The sequence below is a fragment of the Coccomyxa subellipsoidea genome (genome assembly GCF_000258705.1).
Source record: "Coccomyxa subellipsoidea C-169, whole genome shotgun sequence".
In the NCBI taxonomy this organism is placed as follows: Eukaryota; Viridiplantae; Chlorophyta; class Trebouxiophyceae; family Coccomyxaceae; genus Coccomyxa; species Coccomyxa subellipsoidea.
In genome coordinates, this window is record NW_005178031.1 from 251,963 (window position 1) to 278,051 (window position 26,089).

At 51.6% G+C, this 26,089-nt stretch overlaps 6 protein-coding genes across 6 annotated transcripts; 4 read left to right on the top strand and 2 right to left on the bottom strand.

The window, feature by feature from the left end:
• Positions 1-23: 23 nt before the first annotated feature.
• COCSUDRAFT_56572 (glycoside hydrolase) lies at positions 24-8,564 on the top strand (the record flags this gene model as incomplete). The annotated part of the gene is made up of 14 exons (XM_005645838.1): positions 24-134; positions 2,811-3,031; positions 3,148-3,187; positions 3,317-3,412; positions 3,785-3,922; positions 4,156-4,248; positions 4,552-4,770; positions 5,187-5,319; positions 5,806-5,930; positions 6,459-6,659; positions 6,967-7,062; positions 7,481-7,714; positions 8,124-8,297; positions 8,406-8,564. The coding sequence occupies 14 exons, from the start codon at positions 24-26 to the stop codon at positions 8,562-8,564; spliced, it is 2,040 nt and encodes a 679-aa protein (XP_005645895.1).
• A 3,575-nt stretch (positions 8,565-12,139) lies between these two features.
• On the top strand, positions 12,140-17,218 carry COCSUDRAFT_17436 (WD40 repeat-like protein; the record flags this gene model as incomplete). The annotated part of the gene is made up of 8 exons (XM_005645839.1): positions 12,140-12,368; positions 12,963-13,129; positions 13,622-13,831; positions 14,580-14,715; positions 15,178-15,305; positions 15,590-15,651; positions 16,271-16,458; positions 16,977-17,218. 8 exons carry the CDS (start codon positions 12,140-12,142, stop codon positions 17,216-17,218), a joined length of 1,362 nt encoding a protein of 453 aa, XP_005645896.1.
• Positions 17,219-17,539: 321 nt separating this feature from the next.
• On the top strand, positions 17,540-18,288 carry COCSUDRAFT_33646 (hypothetical protein). The gene has a single exon (XM_005645840.1). The coding sequence runs from the start codon at positions 17,730-17,732 to the stop codon at positions 18,000-18,002; it is 273 nt and encodes a 90-aa protein (XP_005645897.1). The 5' UTR covers positions 17,540-17,729; the 3' UTR covers positions 18,003-18,288.
• A 182-nt stretch (positions 18,289-18,470) lies between these two features.
• On the bottom strand, positions 18,471-19,523 carry COCSUDRAFT_33647 (hypothetical protein). The gene is made up of 3 exons (XM_005645841.1): positions 19,242-19,523; positions 19,017-19,114; positions 18,471-18,776 (listed from the first exon to the last, which is right to left on the bottom strand). Exons 1-3 carry the CDS (start codon positions 19,280-19,282, stop codon positions 18,760-18,762), a joined length of 156 nt encoding a protein of 51 aa, XP_005645898.1. The 5' UTR covers positions 19,283-19,523; the 3' UTR covers positions 18,471-18,759.
• Positions 19,524-19,982: 459 nt separating this feature from the next.
• On the top strand, positions 19,983-22,968 carry COCSUDRAFT_56574 (TPR-like protein; the record flags this gene model as incomplete). Its single annotated transcript, XM_005645842.1, has 6 exons — positions 19,983-20,072; positions 20,236-20,474; positions 20,781-20,970; positions 21,234-21,347; positions 22,082-22,144; positions 22,777-22,968. 6 exons carry the CDS (start codon positions 19,983-19,985, stop codon positions 22,966-22,968), a joined length of 888 nt encoding a protein of 295 aa, XP_005645899.1.
• Positions 22,969-23,556: 588 nt separating this feature from the next.
• On the bottom strand, positions 23,557-25,590 carry COCSUDRAFT_56575 (hypothetical protein; the record flags this gene model as incomplete). Its single annotated transcript, XM_005645843.1, has 6 exons — positions 23,557-23,683; positions 23,876-24,066; positions 24,282-24,466; positions 24,692-24,842; positions 25,066-25,349; positions 25,479-25,590. 6 exons carry the CDS (start codon positions 25,588-25,590, stop codon positions 23,557-23,559), a joined length of 1,050 nt encoding a protein of 349 aa, XP_005645900.1.
• Between the last annotated feature and the right edge of the window lie 499 nt (positions 25,591-26,089).

Consider the following 26,089-nt stretch of genomic DNA (forward strand, 5'->3'; position numbering starts at 1 on the left):
GCATGTCTCCTCTGTAAAAGAAGATGGCCAAGCAGCTGGCCATCAGGATGCCCAAGCACACTGACCTGGTGCTCGGCATGATGCTGGAGCTGCCGGAGGGCCCTGCAGATAGCATCATACAAAAAGCATCTCAGGTCTGATGCGAAGACCCTGTCCTGGCCTGCATCTGCTCAAGGATGAGGATGGCTGTCAAATGGCGCTAAACGCGCTTTCCAGCTTCTGTTCATGTCACAACTTTGAGCTGTGGAAGCAGGTGTCTGCAAGCTGGAACTCTCTAAAGGTGTCAGAAACGATAAAATTGCCAAGCAATGCATGATCAAACGAAGCAGATCTACAATGAACGACTACATTTCACGACTGAATCGATCAATCTGCAGCGCGAGTGAATTTTGCCAGGCGGAAACGATTGCTGGCATCTTAAAGTCTGGCTTCAAGATTCACATTACCGATCCCTTGTTGCCATGAATACCAGGCCAGAGCAGCTCTAATGCATTTTTAAAAACAACCGATGCCTGCCAAAATGTAGAGAGCGCCGGTGGTTGTCGCAAGGGCGATCCTTTGCAGTACACCCTCCCTCTAAGCTGCTTTGGCTTGTGATGCTTCAAAATGCGCCGGTGGCTTTGCACACCTCTAGAAATATGCAGGGAAAATTCCTCAAAGCTTAGGCAGTCATCTCCCCTTCATCGCGCAGTCCAGGCCCCGTTCCGATGTTGATGCGGCGGTCAACAGGCTGCTGTGGCACACCGCCTCCGGCCCTTCTCCACCGCGGCGATGCTGCAGACTTTGCTTCACATAGTTTTGTGATAGAATCCATAGTACCAGCGGACCCCAGCGCCACAAAGAAGATGACGTGAAACGCATGAATCTCAAGGATGCGTTTGGCGTGAGGCAACGCCGCATGCTGAATCATTTGGTCAAAGTGTACATGCATTGTGGAGACACCAGCCATTCCATCCCAGCGATCAGTACGCAGTTAATCTGGTCTCCCTTGTATTACACAATCAAAAGATCTAAAACATTATGCTTGCCAGGGACAACTTGATTAGTCTGCCCAATCTAGACGAGCAACAGAGTGTGCCATACTTGTTATGGCCTGCCCAAACACAAATCAAGCTTGCAAAAAGAGGGGCTTGGGAGCATATATATTAACAATAACAATAATTGTCTTTATGAGTGGCGACCTTAGAGCCCAGAGGGCCATAGGGCATAGTGCTCCAAGAAACAGCAAATTCAAAGAGACGTGAATGACAGTGCCTACACATTGCAAGTGCCTATGTGCAGACCACCCTTGAATACCTCATCACCCTCGAAAGCTTGCATGCAGATGGCAAACTGGGGGACCTGCAGGACAGCTGTGCTAGTGATCATTTCTGCCCATGGTTGCTGCCCCCTGCAGCCTTCCTCAAGGCCTCCACTGCTCGCGTAGCCTTGTCATGCTTCCTGCAAATAAGTAAATGTAAATACACGCAAAGCAACTCACATCATCTTCAGGTACATCGACCACCAATCAAGACCTGCAAGATCCTGTCCAACCCAAGGCTCAGGACGTGGTTTTCTATCAGATATTATCAGACATAGTTACATGATCAGACGTCTGCAGACAGTCCCGGACATTCTTTGTGGTTCTCATAGTTCTCAGTTCTGAGAGTTCAGAGCAGAGATCTAGATTGCATGATGAAGACATGCATGCCACAGGAAGCTGCAACATAGATGCAGAGCTCCACGAGTGCCGAAGAGGAATCACCTCTCGCCAAGGCTAGTATCAACGAGTGAACCCACAGCATGCGGTAGATTGCTGAAGGCCACATCTTGCTCGCTACCGTAGTACTTCGAAGTAGCGTTTCAAGGCGAAGAATTCTTGGCAGAGTGCCAAGGTCTCCCACAGGATCTGAGGTGCCTCCGCAGATTCTGCGCCTGTGCCTTCACAGGAATTTCTTCCTTAGGCTGCATGCGCTCCAGCACCAGCTCTGGAGTCATGCATGTACGATTCAGTTCAAATCCATGCACGTCAACTAGTAGTGCCTCCTGCATGGCTAATATATATAAAAATAAGGTGACTGCACAGTTTATATTTAAGTCAAGCCTCAGCACATCCCAGCCGGCAACAGAAGGCCTACAAACACTGAGTTGTTGGGGAATCGAATTTCAGAATTTCAGACATGCACGACTGAATGAGCCCAGGTATCAGTAAGAGTCTGTAAAACCCATGGGATTACCAGCCTGATCAGTCATGACCGGCATGGGCCATGCATGCGCAGCGCTGGCAACGGCCCTTTTCCCAACTGTGCACGAGACAGTCCATGCTACCACCACTTAATGGCGTCAGCAACGGGTGGTGACATTGCACCTCTGACTTCAAAATGGCCAGGGGGTTGCCTGATTTGGCTGCTCTGCTCAGGTGGCATCTGTCGACAACCGTCGTACTATCCCTTTCAAAATATTCGTGTTGTCCCTTCTGTCCTGTCTGTCTATCACATTTCCGCCAACCAGTCCTGCTATTGTGCAACCTGTCGCGAGATAAGGTGTTGGGCTGCCTTTTCCAGGCCCTGAAAACAACCCGCCATCTGTATATTTGAAGATGCTGAGCGCCTGACTGTATCCATCTGGTAGAAAGCATGAGCACGGCACGTATGTTGGTGGTACTTTGCGCCATAATGGCCACAGCAGAAGCGCAAACTGCACAGGCACCGTCTCAATTTGTGGGCACAGTACAAGGCCCAAGTCCTGCCAGCGCGTTTGAAAGCAGTGACAAGTACATATTGGCACCCCAACCCGAGTTCCAGCAGCGTGCATCAAGTGTAAATTTTCAGAGTGGATACTCTGGCTCGGCGGAGTTCAATCGCAGTGACAAGTACACTTTGCCCTCCCAGCCAACGGATGATTCCTTCGCGCCGTTGGAAAACAGAGAGCTTGCGGCAAAGATTGAATCTGGTGGAAACGTTGGCTTTGTCGGCACCAGCGGCACCAACTTCGTGCTCAACGGCAAGATCACGTACTTTAGCGGGTCAAACGATTACTTTCTCATCCTCAGGTGCCGTACTCGTGCCGTACGCCCTTGCTGTTGTTTCGGAACCATAATACTGTCATATCTGCAGTCTTTAACGAGTGGGTTGGGCGCAAGAATCCAAGAGCCGGTATGCTCTGCAGGAGCTACCTTTCGGACGACCAAGTCAGGCTCTTCTTCAGGGTAGGATGCATCCTCTGCTCTGCACAGATTCGTAGTGCCACTTACTTGCGTTTAAGTAACTACCAGCCGTTCTGGTTACTGATATTGCTAGCTAGGAGGTGTGTACCCAGCCGCGGGGTGTGCAAGCAGGTGATGTCTGAGAACGGCATCGACTTGATCAGGACTTGGGGCTTCCTGAATGGCCAGGACGATCCCTACACTGCTGGCGTCTCTATACAGCCCTCGGTAATCCCCCTTTCTCACCATTCCTGAAAAATAATTCCTAGCGCAGCTCACTTTCTGAAGAATGCTTTCCCCTGCCATGTTGCCACGAAGTCCTGACAAGCTCACCCATGTAGTAGCTCTCTTCTACTGTCATGCTGTGCACTGACCCTAATATTTAGATCCAGATCCAGCCATCAGATCACCTCTATACTGAAGTTGACTGCAAGTTGTGGAATGTGACTGACCGACAGACTCACCACACATGGGCTTTACTTATGTACCTCAAATTCAGTCAAGTGCTGACTGTACTGATGCTGTGAGAACTGCGGTCATGCATAAGAACACCTGGAAGCAATGTAGGGTGTCTAACCGACTGAATCATTGCTGCACCAGATCGGGGTCTACAACGAGCAGTCACTGCGGCGCCTAGATCTGATCTTTGCCGAGGCAAATTCCAACGGCGTGCGCATCATCCTGCCCTTTGTCAACTTCTGGCCCGACCTGGGAGGCATGCAGTGGTATGTCACACAGGTATGAACGCTTCTCTATCTGTTTGTATATCTGCTGCCTTTGCCACACCTGCAAGGCATGCATTTTCCATGCTCTGCTTCTCGATTTCCTGTTGCAAGTGAGCATTTCCCCCTTGATGGAAATCACCACCATCCTGTACATGGACCTTTGTCATTCTGGTGCGTGTTTATTTAAAGGATAAAGGTTTGGATTCGAATGGTGTCTTTCTGTGTGTTCTCATTTTGCATGTGCAGAGTATTGTGATGGTGACTCTTGCATGCATACTGCAGCTCCTGGGGCGTGGACATGCTCTGGAGGAGTTCTACACCAGCACCATAGTCAAGCAGGTGATGCACTATTTGCACCATTTGCACCTCCGGAGACACATGCCACTGTCTTTGCAGCTGCCACCACTTCCCTCTGCCACAAGCTTTGTGTGACCTCTCGAATGAACAAGTCCATGGCGTCATGTTTCAAGCTTCAAGGCGTTTCCTACTTTTTTGGTGACCTCAGCACCAAATCACTGCTGAGACCGGAAGAATATTGACAGCATGATACATGCCTTCTCAGCCGGCAGCAAGATATGCTGAATAAGCATGCAATTTGACATATGATGACTCAGCAGCTGTTCCCGTGCATGCATGCCGCAGGCGTACAAGAACTACGTGAAGAAGATTGTGACGCGCGTCAACACTATCACTGGAGTGGCATACATCAATGACCCCACGGTCTTCGCATGGGAGCTCGCGAATGAGCCCCGCTGCAACGACGGCTATGAAGACAGGATCGGAGTTCCCCGGACCTCACTCGTGCGCGCATGGGTCGCTGAAATGGCCGCCTACATCCGCAGCCTCGACCCCAACCACATGGTGCGGACGCATCTTTGACTGCTGCTGTGTCTGTCAATTGCTTGCGTGCACTGTCCTTGGGATATGGTTGAGCTTCATCAAGGAGCTACATCCCTCTGTCTCTTCGGACATTGCAGTCATGCATGCGTCCTGAAGCTGCTTATAATTGGCTCCTCGCTCAAAAAACACCGGACGCAACAGCTTGCTGCCTTGCACAGCTGTCTGACCTGCAGTACTGTTGTCAATTTGACGTGTGATCCATGCTATCTACACACAATGGCACAAAGTATTGGGGAAAGCTGCGAGAGAATCCTCATGTAGACAACAGGGCACAACTTCTCTAAATTGTGATGTCTTGGCTGAAGAGATTGTGAATCTGTCCTGACAAAAAAAAGAGTCACAATCTCACGCGCTGATCTTCTTTGCTGCTTGCGCAGATCACAACCGGAGAGGAGGGATTCAGCAGCACTGGAGGTCCTGATTCTGGCTGGCGCAACAATGGCATTGTGGGCGTTGATTTTGGGCGGAATTTGCAGGACCCTAACATCGATTTTGGCACCGTCCACGCCTGTGCGTGCCACCTCCCATGCTGAACAATAGAACTCCGATGTCAGAAAGGACTGCAAGAAATTTTCTTGGGCCCTGGCGAGTCCAGGCTCTTTGCCTTGCGAGCCCTTTGGCATGCATGGTGCAGCAGATGGTGCCTAACAAGGTCGAGTGCTGTCTTGCTGACTGTAGAGCTGCCACACGATCCAAAACATATGCACTGCAGGCTGCCTATAGGCATGAAGCAAGAGATCTGAAAGCTTTTCTGGTACAAGATAGGACATGCGTTCTTAGACCATCTTGTGTCTCAATACTTACTTGATAAAGTATGGCTGTACCTGTTTAGTAAAGTCAGGCAGGTGGGGCATGATTGGCGACATCATGAGGGCCTGATTTGCTTTGTTGCATCGTACGTGGAAAGCTTGTTGCTTGACCTCATTCAAGCTGTGGTTCTAATTAGAACGTCGCTTATTAACCTTTAGATGACCCGTTTGCTGTGCGCGCATGCAGACCCCGGCAGCTGGGGGATCCCTGCGGACAGAGTGGCGGAGTTTGCCAACAGCTTCATCTACAGCCGCGCCCAGATCGCCAACGCAATCGGCAAGCCCTTCATCCTCGAGGAGACCGGCATGGATGTGCGTTGCCTTCCTCACCCTTTTTACAGAGGGTATTAAATACAGAGCTAGGAGACCGGCATGAATGTGGGCTGTCATTAACCCAAGATCCATAGGTTTGAGGAGTTACATATATACCCTCATTCCAAGGGTCATTCCCACTAGGATTACTCCGCATGCCCTTCATCCTCGAGGAGACCGGCATGACAAGCGTTTAAACACCATCCAGTTGCAAGGGTCTTCAGGGCCTGGGTTTCTGGCATTTGAGCATGGCCAAATACTACAGGGCACATGCATCTAATTGTGGGGGGCAGCAGAAGTTAGTAGAATTGTTATTGTTCCATCAGTCATCCCCGCTGATGCAAGCCTCAGCGGCACACCACAAGGACATTCTGGACTGTGCAGTGGTACAATGCTGCGCGCAAGGCCATGGCTTGCATGTGCTCTTTTGCTTGCACCTGGTTCCCTTGTTACCCAGGAGGGGTGCATTACACAATGCTCCAGAAGTAAAATCGGGGTTGTGTGTGTGTGTGTGTGTGTGTTCTGCAGGCAGACGCGTACCCAATCTACCGTCCAGACTTCTACAAATACCTCTTCAGCGCAGCGCAGCGCTCGGACGCAAAGGCCATGATGCCCTGGGAGCTCGTGCCGTGGCACGTTAATGCACGGGACAGCGGCGGATATGACTTTGGCATTGACGACGTGTCCTTCGGCCCCGTCTCAGCCGCCATCGCCTACCAGAAGAGCAGGGTGCGGACCCTGCCCACAGTGAATTACCGCGTTGATAACCCTCAAGCCAGGAGAGTTTAAACGTACCTAATTGTCATCAAGATGATTAAAAGTCCCTTGTTGAAGCTACAGAAATATCTGAGAATTGGTAACATGGAAATCATTGCTTTCGCCTCTGGCAAGCCTTGCGGATTGATCCAAGATGCTTGCAGGAAAGCAGTGCATACCTTAATGATCAGCAGGCAGTTACCCAATCAGACAGTGGTATATACAGAGCGGAACTCATGAAGCTTAATTTGGCTGACCGCTTCGTCACGTCTGCATGCAGACGCTCGCATGCGCGTCCGGGGTATGCCCGCCAGTGACACCCCCCTGCACCTGCTTTGACATACCTCCATCCTCCGACTTCACTTGCCCGCAGCAGGTGAGTGCCAGCTCTGCTCACTGCACATTCTACACTATACAATTACACAGCCAAGGGATGAATTGCTAATGTAAGACGGTGCTGCGATCTGCAGTTGTACCTCGCCGTTTTCGGGGGCATTTGTAGCGATGCCCGCTGATGCATGCAAAATTTCCAGTGGCACATTACAAGACCTGAATGTCTGATGGTTGTTCGAGCATACAGAAGCGCCTCTGAAGCCTGCATTAGAGATTATGACACAGCAGCCCCTGCCACAAGCGCTCTTGGATGGTTGAGACATTTGAGATTACCATACTCAGCGCCAGTTGTTCCTGCATGGTATATAACTTTATTTGTCATGGGGAGGGGGGCGGAGGATTTCTGGCGATATACTGTGCAAGGTGCACCAAAGTCAACGGCGTTGTGTGTGCAACTGCAGGCGGGCTTTTATCAGCGCGACTGCTCAAGGGTCAATTTCCTGGGGCCCGGCACATGCGACGCCAGCTGCGGCCGCTGCAGCCTGTGCTCTGCCACCAGCGGACCCCCTCCTGCCACCAGCGGACCCACCCCTGCCACCAGCGGACCCCCTCCCGCCACCAGCGGACCCCCCCCTGCCACCAGCGGACCCCCTCCCGCCACCAGCGGACCCCTTAAGTGCCAGATCAACATCGCGGTACTGTTTCTCACCCACAGTACTTCAAGGGAACTCATATCTTCATAGATTTGTGAGGAGAGGACATATGGCGGAGGCTGCTTTGAAGATATATAGACTGCCCCATCTACCATATCAGCATCAGAGACATCTCTTCCCAGCGTTGCTGGGTGAAAACATCACTGGTTTCTAGTAAGCTGTGTAGATTAGACATTGTGCTGCCTAGTCGTTTCTGGACACAATTTCAATACGTTTTCATTTAGGCATCCCCTCCTTTTACACTCACTCGCTCTGTTACCAAGCCAGGCTTGTCTGTGCATGCTTGCCTGTCCTGCCAGGTCCTTCAATGTCCAGCAGGGCAAGCTGGCTCCTGAGGGATCCGCTACATTATATGTATTTCTTTTGAGGATTTCTCTGCTGATATTTTCAGGTGGGCCCTGTGTGGCCAGCGAGCGGCACACAGCAAGGGACAGAGATGCAGATATATCTTCGCTCCCCTGCCGACAACACCATTGTTGCCCCCTACACCGTAACCCTAACCTCCCCCGCCCCCTACAGCGCTGCATACCCCTGGGAGTGGCAGGCCACAATCACACCGGAAGGGGTAAGCCCACCCTGGTTCCCCTGTGGCCTCTTGTGGCTCTAGAGGTCACCCAGTGACTTATTAAGCAGGGAGAATATAGATGCTGAGCGTGCTGTGCTTTGCCTGCAGCTGACTGGACTTGTGCCGGGCATCTATGACACGCTGCATCCCTTTGGAGGCAACACGGTAAACATCGGAGCCATTGTTTTCTTCAGCGACCCTGCCGCACTCAAGCCCACATCCGCCTCCATTAACAACCAACCTTGCGGCCTCACTGTGTCAACCTAGTATGAGCCTCTCGGCTGAGCACCTGAGCTCTCCTCTCCTGACGTCGCTGACAAACTCCCACCCAAGGTGACTCACCTGACCCAGTGATGACTCAGGCGGCTGTAGGGTGTCTATATTCACAGACCTGCTCCTTGATCGATGCTGGCAAGCTGAAGCAAAAGCCAATGATGTGGGAAGTAAGCCACAAATGATAAACTTCGCCTGCCATCAGTCAGGCGGAAAAAACAGCAAGTCCAAAAGTGCAGCAGAAGGCCCTGCTGCGAGCCTCAGGGTCTGTTGGTTTGTTGAGACTATTTCATTCAGCGCTTTTTGCTGGGCTGCAATTGTTGATGTCTTTCACCAGGCACCAGGTGATTTCATGGACTTCTCGGGCTTTTTTATTCTTAAATTTGACAATTTAAGATTCCTGATTTGCTTGCTGCCTGTGTGGGTGCCTGGCTGATAGCATCCCACCTTGCAGCTTTTGCTCTCACTCTGGATGCACAAAAGTATTTTGAATTTGAAAACGGATTTGTTGTTGTTGGCATGCTGGCAATTGTTGTGCCCAACAATGAATGAACCCTGTTCACAAGTCTCTTGAGATCTGAACATCAAACTGTGGAGATCAGAATGATGACATGTTTCCAGGCCAGATCTGAATGCTTCCCTTGTTGTGGGGTGTTCTGTTTACAGACCGGTTTTTTTTGTATTCCATGCAATTCTGCAATGCTGAAACGAGGCTACTCCCTAGAGTGCCTTTATAATTGGAACCCAAGCCCTCAGATCTGAATTGCAGCCCTGTTGATTAGTTGTACGCATTCAAATACGGTAACCTTCCTTTGAGTGGGCTGCGTACATACTTACCTCATTTGCTTTGGGTAATTCTGGATTGTCTCCATGCGCTCAGACCAGCAAGATGCTTGTTGTACTTTTCTGTTAATACCGGGATTTGCCTGGGTTTCAATGGGAAATTCTGGATTGTCTCCATGCGCTCAGACCAGCAAGATGCCTGTTGTACTTTTCTGTTAATACCGGGATTTGCCTGGGTTTCAATGGGAAAGTCTGGATTGTCTCCATGCGCTCAGACCAGCAGGATGCCTGTTGTACTTTTCTGTTAATACCGGGATTTGCCTGGGTTTCAATGGGAAAGTCTGGATTGTCTCCATGCGCTCAGACCAGCAAGATGCCTGTTGTACTTTTCTGTTAGTACCGAGATTTGCCTGGGTTTCAATGGGAAACTCTGGATGGTCACCATGCGCTCAGACCAGCAAGATGCCTCTGTACATATGTTGTCCTTTTCTGTTGATACCGGGATTTGCCTGGATTTCAAGCGACCTTCAACTTTATGACTACGTTGTTTGTGGTTAGACACAATTAGTTAGTTTGACAAATTGTGGCAATCATGGATGTGCATGCGTGCAAAAGTTCAAGAAGAGAAGTTGTGAGTACCAAGTACAGAAGGGGAAATCAACTTTGAAAAGGGACATGTTGAACGGAAAATCAAAACTACTGACAATGTCTTGAGATTACAACGAGCAGTGAACGCTTTGTGTAGGTATCTTCTCTTATTGCCATTTCTTTCTGTTGCATGCCAGAAAGCAATGGATGCCTCTTATGAGTGCTGTACATACGCTAATGAATGCATGTCTTGTGTGTAACACCTCTTTTATCATGATGATGAAAGTGTACACCGGTATTACACAACTAAATTGGCCGTTAGCATATGCTAATCCTCAGATGCATCCCTCACCTGCTTGTTATGGCCTGCCCACGTCAAGCTGTAAAAGAGGGGCTGGGAGCTCCAAAGAACAGCGGATGCAACAAGACGTGGGGGAGGATAGTGCCTTCACGTTGCAAGCACCTATGTGCGGACCGCTGTGGTTGCAGTATAAACAAGAAAAGTGCATATGCCAAAAATAGCATGAAGGAGATGGCATGCCCTAATCTTCGTAAGTTGCATAGAATGGGTTGCGTGGAGATCATCCGTTGCGATCCCTCCTTAGGCCTGATTGTCAAGGCAATCCAACTGGGCAACTCTACTGCCCGTTAAGAAATGCTATGCAGGCCAAAATAAATCCCATTTAGACAGGCCTTGCTGGCAGATCGGTGATAATCACTTGTGACATCCAGTATTTGAAGTTAGGATATTGCTTGCCACTGTGACATGCCTGTCGTCGATCTGAACATGGGGGGCGGCGTCAGCTCTCATGCTGCGCGACGGCGGAGCGCCAGGCTGCAGCGCAGGGAGAATGCCAGACAAAGTTTGCAAGGACAAGAGGATGCAACACCAGCGACAACTGGGGAGGTCGCAGAAACAATGTCAGGTGATGATGTCGCGTTCTGCATTACTTTTTATGAAAATAACCCTCCTGAGCCACAGCGCATAGCAATCTCAGTTCGCTTAGTATAGGTGGTGCATGAGTAGTTGTGAAGGGTGGTTGCAACAAGACACAGGGTTTCAGAACGCGACTGTGCGGCATCGTGCACAATTATCTTTCTTGCAACGCTTGCATATGGCGTATCACCAAGCAACAACCGGAAGCAGTTAGATTGGTGTACATGAAGCCCTAGTAAGAGCTTCCAATCCCCACGCAGGCTCTCCTGATAAGCTTGATCGGGCTTACGGATAAGTTAAAAAGCAATGTATCATTCACGTGGGAGTATATTGCACAGCTCCCTGGGATGCTAGCAAAAGGGACTGATATACACAGTGTGTTTTGCAATGCAGGCGAGGAGACAGACCCGGAGTATGTTGTAGGGGTCGCTGTTGGTGGCTCGGACAGTGCTAGCTTCTTAGACGATGATGACTACGATATGACAGACAATGAGGACTCAGACGAGGACACTGAAGTACAGATCAGCTTCATCTCCAATGGTAAGCAGCTTTGCTCACAGAATCATCCCCATCCAATAGCAGGGAGACGTGGTTACGCATAGAGTTCACACTTGCATTCATTGTGATCAGATCTCTCTGAGAATGGTGAGATAAGAAGTGCAATATCTCGGCAGTCATGATGCATGTCTCAAAACTGTGGCTTGTCTAAGCGTGGTAAGGCAAGAATTCCAATATTTTGGCAGTCATGATGCATGTGCCAAATTTTTGCTCGGGGCATGTACAGGTGTTGCGCGCATGCAGAGGAGGATGCGGTTAGAGGGGCAGCTCAGCAGGCTTGAGAGGGTGCCAGATGACCCCAAGCCCGTTGAGCACCACATTAGCCACCTTGTGGATGCGCACACATGCGCTGTCAACCCCAGGCATAGACACAGGATGGTGCGCACTGTGTGTTGTTCCCTGTCATATGCCTTTATGCACGACAGGCCCTCCCTTCTCATCATGTGAAGCAGAGGAAAGCACATGCGCTGCGGTATTGCCTGAGTCCTGTCTTTCTTTCCGGATCCTTTGTGTGTAAAGAATTTTGGTCAAACCAATCAGGCCATGTTGGGATATATGACAATTCTGGATCCCAAGGCCGCTGTGTTTACTTTGCTGCTCCTCTTCATGCTGCCCAGACACGCCCTGTGTTTTGATGTAGTCCGGCCCTTGCTCGACACATGCTTTGACATTCACGCCGGCATGCATGCCAAGCTTCTCACTAATGCTGTGGCTGCAGGGCAAGGGCGGGAGCAAGGGTGTGGCGCAGCTGCATTCATTGCTGCGCATGAGGGAGGCCAACATGCTGGGCCACAACGGGGGCTTCAATGCGCCAGAGCGCTGCCACCTTGGCGCGCACATGTTCCGGCCCAACTTCCCTGTGGAGCTCATTGACCGCATGCAGAGCCGCGCCTACATCGGCCAGTTCTCTGCAGAGGGGGATGTCTTCATTGGTGGGTGCTGCATTTCCCAATAAGCTCGATATGGTATATGGAAGGCATGGGGGGTTGCAGGAGCATCAAAGGAGGCTCGCACTGATCGCGAGCCTGTGTGTCTGATACATTCTTGGCATCATGCAGCAATGCATGGCCTCCGGAGCTGAGTTCAGAGAACACGAATCCACAAAATATGGCGCGCTATCAGGTTGAGGGTGCAGTTTGGACAATATGGGGCCGTGAGACTTGTGAAGACTTATCAAGATGACTTGCCAGTGTCGTTCAGGGCAAACGGAGAAGTCTTCTTGTTCTTCGGTTGAGATTTGCTTCGAGGCATTCAAGTGCAGCAGCATGCAGTTGTCGTTATGTGCTCCCTCTGAAAGGGTACTTCAGCTTCTTTGGACCTTGCTTGGCATGTTAAAATGCTCACGAAGGTCCAAAGATGCCTTGAAATCCTTGCGAATGCTGCACTGTGCCCGCAATTGCATGCTACTCCGGCTCGTGGCTACGTGCACGCAGTGAACCCATCACTTCAATAAATGATGTGTTTCTTTAAGGAACACATACACAATGCTGCCCTGATGCTCACCTGGCATGTGTGCGTCTGTGCAGCGGCGTTCCAGCACGACCGGCGCATCCGCGTGTACGAGACGGAGAACAGCTGGCGGCTGCGCAAGAATGTGCACTGCCGTAATCTGCGCTGGACTGTAACGGACACCTGCCTCTCCCCCGACCAGCAATTCCTGCTCTACGCCTCCATCAACCCCACAGTGCACATGGTAACAACCCCTCTGCCTTCCCCTTGACTACTTGATCTATATCGCCCTCCAGGAATTCCACCATGCACATGATAACAGCCCCACTGCCTGCTCCTTGATTTCTTGATCTTCACCACGCTCAATCAACCCAATCTTGCACATGGTAGCGCCCCGCTGCCCATACCGTGAGTTTACGTGATCTTCATTGCTCTCCCTTTCTCTCTCTAAAGATGCAGAGACAGGTCTACAGAGCAAGAAAGGGGCAGTGATGGACCTTGTGCAGTGTTTGGTTAGAAGGCTGTTGCTGATGCTGCTGGTCTCAACAACTTGCCTCGTGCCCATGGGTTGGACATGTAGGGGACAGGGGAAAACTTACCAGTAATATCACATGCACTGACGTGCAGTGGCTGCTCACATTTGTGCCATACCGCGGCACAAAGGCAGTTGTATTAAGTGCTGCATGCGGCTTCATGTAAGTGCGACAACAACTCAGTAATGGCATGTGCTGTGCAGGTGAACATGCGGACGGGCGCGGTGGAGTCGGAGGCGAATGTGACGGACATTCACGAGGCGCTACACTTTGACGTGATGGACAACGAGGGAGCAAGCGACTACCACCACAGCTTTGGCATCTGGAGCCTTCGCTGGGGCGCCGATGGGCGCGAGGTTGTGGCCGGCACCGGGGACCACTCCCTATACGTCTACAACATGGAGCGCCAAAAGGTGGATTTCTTGCATCTGTGCGTGAGTGACAACTGCACTGGAAATTGTCAGATTGGTAGGGGCTTGCTGGTCATGACACCCTCTCTATGTCAACAACATGGAGCGGCAAAAGGTGGGTTTTCTGCCTATATTGACGGTTCATATGCAGTTTGGGGCACAGTTGTGCATACGTGGCACATGCACGGAGAGTGCTGAGGCTTGTAGGGGGTTGCATGCTGGTGTGCAAGGCCTAACTCCAGGGGCGTGCAGTAGACTATGCTTGTTGTTCATGACACTCTCTGTACGTCTACAACATGGAGCGGTACAGGGTGGAATATTGCACCTGTGTCTGAGTGGCACATGCCAGATGATGCTGAATCCTGCAGGGCATTGTTTGATGGCCTGTGAGGGTGCATGTAGGACAGGTTCAGGCATGCAGCAGAATCTGCCTGTTGGCCTTGCTTTACAGTGGTAGGATTGTTTCTCTGCTATGCTTGGTAGTGAAACCCATCAATTTGCAGCTTTGTGGCTGCTGGAGGATGGTGGCTTCTGTGTGTACTTCGTGCAGCATGTAGTCTTTTGGCCATATAGGTCAGCCCTTGGTGAGTAAAGGTTACTTGCTGCATCTGAGTGCATGTAGAAGCCATTATCCTGGCCATGCCTGTCCCAGTGAGCGAGCAAGGCCGCTTCAATCGTGCTCAATAAGATATTACCTGACTGCAACTACAAACCTTTCTTGTATTGATGGACTGGCGTGGGTGTGGCGCAGACGGTGCTGAGGATCACAGGGCACCAGGACGATGTCAATGCGGTTGCATTCATGGATGAGAGCTCGCACATCATTGCCTCGGGCTCTGATGACACCCTGATCAAGGCGAGCTCCCATCACCACCTCTTTTCACATCGTGATGCTCTGCCTCTGGGGCTGCATCACTAGATGAACTTGATAATGCAAGATCATCTGCAGTGCTTTGGGCACGAGCATGCTTCCAACCCTTGCCTTTCGCTGCTCGTCACATGCTGGTGTGAAGTATGTGAGGCTATTTTGGTATCCCTTAATTGCATACCTGTCGCATGCATGTTGGCCATGTGGGCAGTGGCAGTTTTTGCATACTGCATCATCTGCACCCTGGCAATTTTGAAGGAGATGCTGAACCGATTCTGGACCGCCAATGAGCTCTGCCGCTCAGCTCTGCCGGCTTCTTGCTTGTCTGAGTCAGTCCTGCAACACAGCTTCATTTTGGGAAGACTGCAAGTGTTGGACCCATTTGGGCACTGTTTTATTAGTGAATTGGCAAATCCCTGTTCCATAAGAAAACAATTTTCCCCCTATGCACAGGTGTGGGATCGGAGGGCGCTGGGGAGAGGGGCCAAGCCGGCGGGCGTGCTGGTGGGGCACAGCGAGGGGCTGACTCATCTGGACTCCAAGGGAGATGGCCGTTACCTGCTGTCCAATTCCAAGGACCAGACTGCGCGTCTCTGGGATGTTCGCAAGGTGCGGGCAATCTTAACCCCCTGCATTTATCATCTGCAATTTGGATGTAATGTCGTGCCCAACTTAGAGAAAATCAATGTACAAAAGTGTAGTTTATGCAGCTGATGTGGAGATTTCCGAAGGGACTTACGACTGTCAGAGGTTGACGCTACGGCGTGCATGTTGTCAATGAAGTGGTCACACTGATGACATGTCCACCCTTCGCGATGGTTCTGACAGTCCCAGCCGAGAGCTCATGTTGTCACTTCCCGTGCCAATGAGATGTGCGGTTTGTTCTGCTGCAGATGTACAGCTCTCATGAGTACAGCAGGCTGCCGCGGCCCACCATTCCCTCCTTTGGCAACTGGTACGTCCTGCCATTCACAATCAGTGCACAGGCAGCTTTGCCGTTGTGTGCTGGAAACGCTGCGCTCTATTTGCACAAGTGTAAATTTTTTGGTGCTCAGGGTCATATTCCTGGCGTTTCTGCATTAATGCAAGTGACGGTGATGTAACAAGCTCGAAAAGGTTCTGCAGTACTGAGCATGACCGGCTTTAGAAGGTCCGAGTCTCTGCATGGTTTAGATGTGCAGAGCACTCTAGCGCTGTGCTGTGGGCGAATGGATGGCTGGGATTCTACAGCCCGATCGCATGCATGCTCTGGCAAGGACAACCTCTTGTTGGTGCTGCTGGCAAGCTAAACGCCCTGCGCTTCCTCTCAAGTAGAAGCTTTTGGTAATCGTTGTCACTAAGAAATCTTTTGGTCTTGCATCTTTGAGAATCTCTGGAGCGCCTCAGCAAGCCCTTGTTTCTTCGGGTCGCTGCTTGAACCAGCTCCAGACATGGGATGAAATCCAAGCGATCTACAATGGGCAATGAGGGGCTAGCTGGCAGAGGGATCTCCTTCTCCGCAAGAAGCAGGGTTGAGGCTGTTCTTCAAACATCCTCAACTTTGGACTCGACTTTTCAATTTCGTGCGCGCGCAGGGACTACCGGTGGGCAGATTTCCCGGCGCGCGGCTACATAGTGCCCCACCCGCAAGATGTCAGCGTGCAGGCCTTCCGCGGCCACTCGGTGCTGCAGACGCTCATCCGCGCATATTTCTCGCCTGCCCACACCACCGGCCAGCGCTACGTGTACACTGGCTCCGCCGACGGCTCCGTCCGCATCTATGGTGCGCGCTTTATACTCCTTCTACACTCTAGATTGCTTCAATTCAGTGCACCCTGCACCTGACACTGCACTGGATAAGAGCCTGGGTGATTCAGGGGCATGGCAAGCACAATATCGCTTGTGCCTGAATGTTGGCTCCTTAAAGTGGTAATTCCGCAGTTGGGACTTCTCCAAGTCGCGGCCTCAATTAAACTTATAGAAGTAGGTGTAGTGGATACTCTGCGCTTCTGGCTCCTGTGTGGCTGATTTCTGCCCTGCTGTGAGCCTTTCTCGTCCGGCTCCCTTTACGATGAATTGCCATGTTGGTGTCACGAGCCTTTTGTATTCCTCAGGTGAATCGGTTCCACTCTGCATTCTTCCCACAAGCAATCTCCATCACCTGTGGAACTATGACAAGGCTCATTTGATGCAGCTTGCTACACAAGCTCAGCTGATGCGCACAAAGTGTCAGTGCTTACACCACTGCGTATGCCCACATCCTATTCCAATGCTAAATCTGCAAATTTCGCGCGCATGCAGACATTGTGACCGGGCGCACGGTGGACCAGCTGCGGTACCACCACGAGATTGTGCGCGACCTTTCCTGGCACCCGAGCGAGCCGATGCTGGTGACGACCTCCTTTGACGGCAGCGTGGTGCAATGGGAGCCCTGCCGCCTGCACCCGGGCAGCGATGACGATGACGTGGCGGAGACCAAGCCCGTCCGACGGCGCGCCCTCCCGGACGACCCCGGCGACGACCGCCTCGAGGACTTCTACTGAGTCGCCGCGCTGATGTCAGCACCAGTGGCGTAGGCTTGATCAGCGGCGTTTCCTCCCCCTCTGCTGAGTCACGCTGACATCAGGTGAATAGGAGGATATAATTTGGCGATGACCGCCTAAGGATTTCCACTGTGTTGCCTCGCTGATGTCAGCAAGCACAATGTTTGGCAATCCTTCCCAATGCGGTGTTAGACACAGGAGCTGCATAGATGGGTTGTTGCCTAGAGGCCTTCTCTGCGGACCCATAACTTTTGCGTAGAAGCCTTCTAACCCGCAGGTGCTTTGGCAATGACTTGGGGCTCCAGCTGTCTAAGGAATGAGTGCATTGGTGAGGAAAGGGACTGGTGCTATATCAGACGACCAAGCGTGCTAGGTAGCATGCAGCGTGCGTCTGCTAAGTGTATGGCATTCTTTCTTCTCCTGAAGAAGGAGCGCAAGCAGTGCAGCAGCAGACAGCAAGGCCCTAGTCAAAGAGACCAAGTCAGCTTGTGAAGCGCCCTCTTTCCAAGCAATGCACCTATCATACTGGCAGCATGATATTTCTGAGCGGCTCATGACTGATATTGGGGTCTCATCAAGCTTACCATATTTTGTCAGGCAAATATCTGCTTGGGCTGCAGACAAGAAGCCCTGCATGACAGCAGGCATTGCTAGGCGCCCACGGGATCCCTCAACAAAACAAGAATCCACTTTGAGGCTCCCTGGATTTTTGCAGGACTCCTTTTCCATCTGCTCGTGTCATTTTCCATGGGACATGAAAGCAGTCGCTGCGCAATTGAACTAGGATTGTTGCACAGAACCTCATGTAGAACAGATTGTATGTAGATGCTGCCCTAGCTGTTTCGGTTCTCAACAGGGAAGTACACTATCTATGGTGGTCTGCGGCACTGACTTGTACTCTAGGAGATGTCAGGGCGGTTATAAAGATAACATTTGCAGCAGGACACTGCTTGGTGCGAACAGACCATAGCTGTGTAATATTCCATCCTTGCAACCATACATCATTATGTATGGAAGGGTGCATGAATGTGATGCGCCTCTTGTATATTTGTAAGGCTCTCTAAAGTCGCAATGTATGGCACGCAATTGCCTTTGCAACTGCTGCATGCGCGTGTGCCGATGGCCGTTTTCCTTCAATTAGGTCATCGATTCGACTGCATTTGAAGTTACTGTGTTACCACTCATCAAAATCATGGCCCTACCCTAGGCACGTGTGACATGCATTTTCGCTTGCAGCTGCAATGTTGGCATTGCATGACAGTGTCACATTACATCTTCAGTGGGAACAATTCTGACATTGTCGGCTCAGCCGCCCCTGACCAATCACAGCAAGTCCGATAACTTAACGTGTTGTCACATGGCTACCCATACACACTGCAAACGATTCAGCAGACACTGTTCTTCTTGCAGGACAAGGGTCTCAATGCTTGTCTGTCTGCCAGCTATCTCTAAAGGCGGAGGATCTCTTTGCGTCGCTAAAGGAACATCCTTATTCACCGATCCTCTTCACCTGCGTTCATCATCTGCACATCGCTCTGTCACTATCGGTCCTCGTCACCTGCACCCCCGCCAAGGAAGGTGCCTTACTTGATGGAATTCAAGAGATGTGCAGACATGTCAAGAACTTGCCCTGGGTATGCTGACCTCCAGGCAAGCGCAAACTCCTATCAGGCATCCTCCAACACTGCAGAAAAGAAAGCTGGACGCTCACTTGATGGTATATGCACCACAGTGGGCCTATTTGAAATAAAGAGTGAGAACGGTTCGATGCATGTGCACTAGACATAGGGATTCTCACCGTCCCAATTGAAGAGAAGGAGCGAGGATTGCCTAGAGAGGGCAAGTCGCAATGCAGCTGGCAGTTGAGACAGCAGGGGTCGCCTCACACTTCCCAGACTGCAGCACAAAACAAACCAATCCTCAGCACTGAAGGGCGGAACCATCCTTCAACGCAACGCTTAGCTCGACAGAATAGCACAGCTTACTCATCAAGTACAATAAATCAAATTGGCCTTGCACGCACCTGTTGGATGTGTAGCTTCTTTTGGCTTCCTCACATCGCATCCTAGGTGTTGCTGAGTTCTGCGAGGGCCTTGTAGGCTCACATTGTGGCGTCCTCCTGGGTGTGCTAGAGCAGGGAGTTGTGTGCACGGTATTTCTGGATGTACGCACAACCCTGCATGCAAATCGTGCTGCTGCCCTAGAAGATGACATGGAGTGCCCAAACCAGCAGTTTACAGGACTGTTGCCTATATGCACATCCAAACAGCCCAATAAGTCCCTCGCTGACAATTGGCTATGATCTGATGTGTATGGTCTGGAAGAAGGATAAATCAATGTGCAGCTTTGGCCGCTGAGTTGTGCTTTGAGCTGGCGTAACGTGTCCGCATAACGGGGCTCGACGTTACATGTAACTCAGGCCTCCACAGACAAGATGACCGAAGTCAGTCAGAAATGCACGCCAATTGTCTAGATTTGAACATTCAAAGAATTTGAATAAGTTACCGAGCCATTCTGGTCGTCTGTTGGCTGCACACTGACCGAGCAGGAGTTCATCGGACACACAGTAGGTGGTACATGGCAGTAAATGGCGTGAATGACAAATATCTTACTGATCAATACACCAATCGAGACATCTTCGGTGTCGTCAGGGGAAGATGCAGCGGGGTGAGCGATGATCCTCCTCAACTTGCTCAATTTTAGCGATGCTCTCTGCAAATTTCTCGAGAGTTGGATGCCAAGTTCAAACAATGAGAACAATCTTATGGCAACGTTTGGCTGTGCACAGTGTACGAAGTGCGGAGGCTACTGGAAAGCCACGGCCGACTACACCGTCAGCACCAAGGACCGTGGGGTATGCCAGGCACACCAAAACCTGCCTTCTAGATTTCTATTATGTATGTCCTTTACACACAAATTTCTGTGCGATCTACACGCTGCGGTTTCTCTTTCACGATCAATTCATGAACACGATAAGCACCGCAATGAATTTTTGAACAAAACTGTCATCCCTGCAGCGGCGGAAGCATCCGGACAACGACCTGAGCATCATCGACTGCAGCCGCTGCGGCTGCCCGCCGGCTTCCCACGAGGCACTGATCGCAGAGAACGAGCGCGAAGCCGGCAATGACTCATTCGCACGCGGCCAGTTCGCGGCAGCCGTCGTGCATTACAGCCGCGCGCTTGCGGAGCAGCCGCACAGCGCCGTGCTGCTTAGCAACCGCTCCGCCGCTTACCTCGCCATGCGCTGGTGCGTGTGAATCAGACTGTGCTCATGCATATGTTGATAGGAGATTTTAGTAATCCTTGCCTGAAGGCCACCGACTCTGGCATGCAGAAAGAAGCCGTGGCTCTCGCAGCTTTCAGGCTTGACTCTGCGGCCAAGTCCAGGGCGAGGCCTCATGTCCTACGGGGCATTCAATTGAGCGGGGCTGACAAAGTGCCCCAATAAACGCACAACGTGTGCCGCGGCATGACGACTTCAAAAATAATAACAGCCACGGTTGCGCATGCAATTTGCAAGCTCGCCTATTGCAGCATGTTGAGGTGCATGCGGGTGCAGGTTTGCACAGGCAGAGGCTGATGCAGAGAAGGCGGTGTCGCTGCGCCAGGACTGGCCGAAGGCGCATGCGCGGCTGGCGGCGGCCAAAGTCGGCCTCAGAAAATTCACGCAGGCTGCTGCATGCTACCAGTTGTGCGTTGCGCTCGCTCCAGCCAGCAAGGAGTACACAGCTGCACTCAGATCTGCCCAGGTGTGCAGAATCGTCCGCAAAGAAGTTGAAACATTTCGTCACACTTCCAGGTTGCTGAAGGGAAGAGCAGAAGAGCACCTGTGCATAATGATCACCAAGGAGGTTGCATGATTTGATCTGATTTGCATATAGACAGCATCAGGACGATGCCATTGGCTGATGAATGGGCGGTGCGGAGGCACATGGACCCCGCTGTGTTATGCCGTCCAAGCTGTGCTCATTCAACATGGATGGAAGGGAATCGGCTTTGTTGGTTGTGGTAGGCGGCTGCAGCGAAGCAGGGGAGCGCTAGTGAGGAGCCTAAGCATACACCGCCTGCTGAACAACAACAAGACCTGGACCATGAGAGTAATGGCACAGCTCCCATCAACTCGCATGTGCTTCAGCCAAACCAAAGCGTGCCAGCTGCCAGAGAAGTCCCTGCAGCCTCTCAATGCTCCACAGAGGGTGAAGCCACCAGGTCAGACAATGGAGAAGCGGCAGAAGGACCCTCAACATCACAGCACACACATAGCCGAACAGAGGCAGGCAGAGCGGACATTGTGTCAGGGGAGGAAGATGTGTCAAAAAGTGGTGTGAACAGAGAGGATGCCGCAAAATTGAGAGCTGAGGTGGCGGGTCTGAGACAGGAGAAGGCTTCTCTCGAGGAAGCTGTGCAGCAACTTAAGTGTGAGATTGGTGAGCTGGAGAAGAGAAAAGAGGCCTACCTGAAATGGCAGAGCAAGCACCAGCGGTGCACATGTCACATCTCAGCAGAGACCACCTCTGCAGCAAATGGGCATGTGAACAGTGAACAAGGCCACACAGAGAGTGCACATGGGAGTCAGAAAACAGAAGCACATAACGGGACGGTTAAAAGCAAAAGTACACCCAGTGCAGAAAGTCAGCGGCCGCCGCCTGCTGTCAGTCCGGAGGAACAGGTGGGCTCTCAACACTTGCAAACCACACCGTTGAACAGCCCGTCAGCCGTCATTTGATCTCTTGCTAATGCATCATGTGACGGATGCATAAAACAGCCCTTGTTCCTTTAGAAGGTGCATGTCAGCTCAATCTTGATAGGCTGACAGTTCGGAGCGTTGGCTTTGCTGGAAAGGTGTATGGATGCTTGTAGGAGAGACTGGACCGGGTGGCAGCAGCGCAGCAGCGGGTGAAAGAGGCTGAGAGCAGTGGAGAGGTCCTTCAGCGGACGCGCTGTGATGGCATCACCCAGGCAAGAACTAGTTTGAGACTAAAAGTATTTTATTGCGAGGCGCGACAGCTTGAAGTTCAATGATCAGTCACTGTAGTCCACCACTCAAGAACTAGTTGTTGCACCACCTCAAAGTCACCTTGATAATATGTATGAAGTGTCTGCAGCTTGATATATGATCGGGTGCGATGATGGAAATCAGGAATGAAAAAAACCGTTAAAATTATGCATGCAACAGGCGGTGCGGAGTAGGTGTGAGGGCTGCAGCGCATGCGACGGATTTGAGATATGGTTTTGCGCCGCTGACGCAAATGACCCCAACGTGATGCTGTTCTGCTCGCAGTGCGGCTGCGCCACCGACAAGCACAGCATTGACCAGGCAAGCCGCTCACTTTCGTTGGACACTCCTTCTTCTTTGGATGAGGACAGCTTTCTGTTCCTGGCATGATTAAATTGACACAGCGCCACCAAATATTGCAGGCTACAAGCACAGAATAAGGATCCCCGCGGATGTAAGCAGTACTGCAAACGATGTGGACCTCAGCAGATTGGAATGCTCAAGTGGTATGCCAAGCATGTCATGTTGATGTCAACGGCATGTGTTGGTTTCCATGCAGGAGTGGAAGGCGCAGGAGGACAGAAAGAGGGCCGAGGAAGAGGCGGCCAGGTCAGCAAGGGCCGAGCGCAAGCGCACAGCTTCCTTGTTGGTGGAAGCTGCCGCCCGCGACGCGGCCGCCGCGCTCCGTGTGGATGTCAATGCAAGCGAGCGCCAGATCAGGCACGCATCCAAAACTCTCGAATTCAAATGAGCTCAGTCCTGCATGACTTGAGTGATGCAGGACACAGCCTATACTAGACAGCTGAGCTAGTGCCAAAAGATTTGCAAGGTTGGCCCTAAATTCCAGGGATCAGTCCTGGAAGGATGCATGCGTACGACAGAGTCAAGAGTCGAGGAGTGCCTGATGTGGACCTGATTCAATCATGTGCAGGAGGGCATGGCGCAAAGCGGCTCTGCGCCTGCACCCTGACAAGAACAACGGATGCACGGAGCAGTTCCTGCGGATCACCCAGGCTTGCAACATGCTACTCAACAAGACCTAGCTAGTGGCTGGCCCGTTTAGATAGGCAGAGCAAAATTTGATGTGCACATGACGTGACTGATAGCTTTGTACACTATTTGAAACAGCTGTTTGGAGGTCAAAAGCTCATGCATGCGTTCCAAGCGTTGCAGTTTGACGCTATTTGGCAGTCGCACTGCCTTGCATGTCATGCGATGTGTCATGATGTATGCGCTATATGACAGATACATAATTTGCACCAACACGCTTGGCAATTCAAGTAGCTAGCTGGCGCCTCTCTGCCAGCAGGAGTCATTATCTTCTTCACAATCTCTCTCTTTAGCTCATGAGCTTCTCTCCATCTATCAGCACCACCTTGGTGCGGCCAGCTGCCGTGCCTGGGGCCACATGCTTGGCGAAAAAGTCCCAGAAGTCCCCACGAGTCTCTGGAATGTCCAATATCGTCCTGCACACTCACCCAAATCTCAGCACCCATGCTTGATCCACCCCGTAAGAAAGTCAGCATATTCAAAACTACCTTCAATCACCCCATCATATTATAGAACCCCTCCATGTCAAAATGCTGCTAAGTGTCCTGACAATGACATCCTAGGAATGCAATGTGTCCAAACGAGCGTTCTACCACATTTAATCTTACCGCTGTTTGGCATCCAGGTGCACGTCCACTACTAGCAGCTGAAGGTGGTCTGTTTTCAGGGCGCCCAGATCGGCCAGCTTACACAGGCGATTTGGTGTGCCGCTGGCAACGCCCACGGTGGCACCTTCCAGCAGCTTCTGCTGCTCCGCCACCTTGAAGTGCTTTGCAAACAGCTTTGCTATCCGACACTCCTGCGCACAGAAATTCACATTCATTTCGCAATGCATGTCAGCTACTTCTATTTACCCTCCAATATCTCTGATGTCTAAAGAAACGGTTCACAATCACCTACGGTCACCATGTGAGCAAGGGAGGCATTCCTTAATATATTCAAGGCTGTAGCAATTATCATGTCAATGGAACACCATGCTAGACAGCAGATCAGGAGTCTAGATATTGGGCGGACCTTATTGAGGCCTGGCAGCATTTTGATGAGCCCAACGGCGCCCATGGCAGCAGAGGAGACAAGGATCGCCGCAGGACTGCCGTGGGGCAGGCCACGCGCGGTCAGCTGCAGCGCAGCTTCCCCGGCAGCCGCCTTCAGCCGCTCCTCAAAACTGCCCTCCGCAGGCAGCGCCACGACAGCAGCCTCTGCATGCAGTTTAATTATGTTAAGGCATCGTTGCCCCAAAGTTCGCAATTTTTGTTGAGCCTGGTGGTGTTCACACCACGGCGGTGGACTCTAGCGCCCATGCAAGGCTGCAGCAAATATGCAGCAGCAGCAGCAGGAGCACTAGCATGACGCAGATAAGGGCGATCCCATGCAGCACCAATATGGACGCAAGTGAGATAAACACGCTCGGCGTTCCTGTGTACCTGAGAGCGCTTCAGTCTCCAGAGCAGAGGCGCCAGAACAGGCGCGCCAGCTGTCTTGCAGCCAGGCAGCCTGCTCTGCCGGATGCCTGCCTGCAATGTCTGCCGCCACCGCTCTCTGCGCCTCAAACTCTGCAGCCGGCTGCCTCTTCACCTGCATCACCGCCAACCGTGATCCTCGCTGTTTGCTGGTCAGTGAAAGATTCCAGCAGTCCCCCAGCATGCACCTGTCCCTCTCAATAAGCATTCTCAAGCCAAGGTGAGCTGTGAATTTGCAGACCTCTCTGCCGAGAATACTTCTTTGCGGTGCCAGTGGTAACACTCGCACGGTTCACTCGGTGCGCATGCATAAGGCCAGCCTCAGAGGCAATTCTCACCTTCTTCTTTTTCTTCTTGGGTGGCACAGTGTCGCCGTCCACGGCTGCAGCTTTGTCCCCGTCTGCGGCTGCGTCCCCTTTCTTTCCAGGCTGTTTCCGCTTCTTGCTGGTCTTCTTTGGGGCCTTGGCCTGGTCTGCGGACCCTGCGGCTGCCTGCTGTGTGTCTACATTTCCAGCTGCCATCTCAAATGCATCCTCATCGTCGAGCTGCACCCTCCCAGAAAATGCTGCACCGTCATCCACTGTGTCGGGGGCAGTAAAGTCACCAAAATCATCGTCATCCCCTGTTGAGGACAAAAAGAGAACGTTGAGATGCGGTTTTTTCAGGCATAGATGACATCTGTGTTGCTTACCGGGGGCTTCTACAAGCAAGGAGGCTGGGGTGGTATATGACCAAGAGATACAGTGCTCACCGAGGATTGGCGCTTCGTTTCTCTGCTTTGGCTTCCTTACATGCTTTTTCCCGGCTGCCTGCTTGTGAGGATTCTTGTATTTGGTCTTTTTCTGCGGTAGGTTGCGAGCCATGAGTGTTGGCTGCTTTTGACTCTAGGCAGTAGGGCTCTAGCGAGGTGTCCTGGCGATCGTTTTATTCTTCAAGAGATTACCTAAGCTCGAGATTACTGTTTGAGGCAGCCACAGCGCAGTATTGTGGCTACAGATCAGCTCTTTTTATTATGAGATCACAAACTATGGGGAGACGCTATCAGGCTAAAGCAGGAGGCAACAGTTGCACCGACTTGGTCTTCAAGCATGTACTGACTTTTTGTCTCGGTCGTATACACAGAGCAAATTTCTAGGAGGCCTCCTGCAGGCTTGGAGTGTTGACATCATCCAGTGATGTCACCGGTATGGTGACGGCCCATGTGAATTTCATAATGGAGAAGCTTGCCGCGAAGCCTGTCGTACAGAGGCATTAAGGACATGTTAGGGGTGGCCTGGATACATTTGAGGGGATCTGTGTTGCATCAGCGGTGGTGCACAGTGTATACAAGGCAGTTGCGGTCGCTGAAAGCGAGCCCCATCC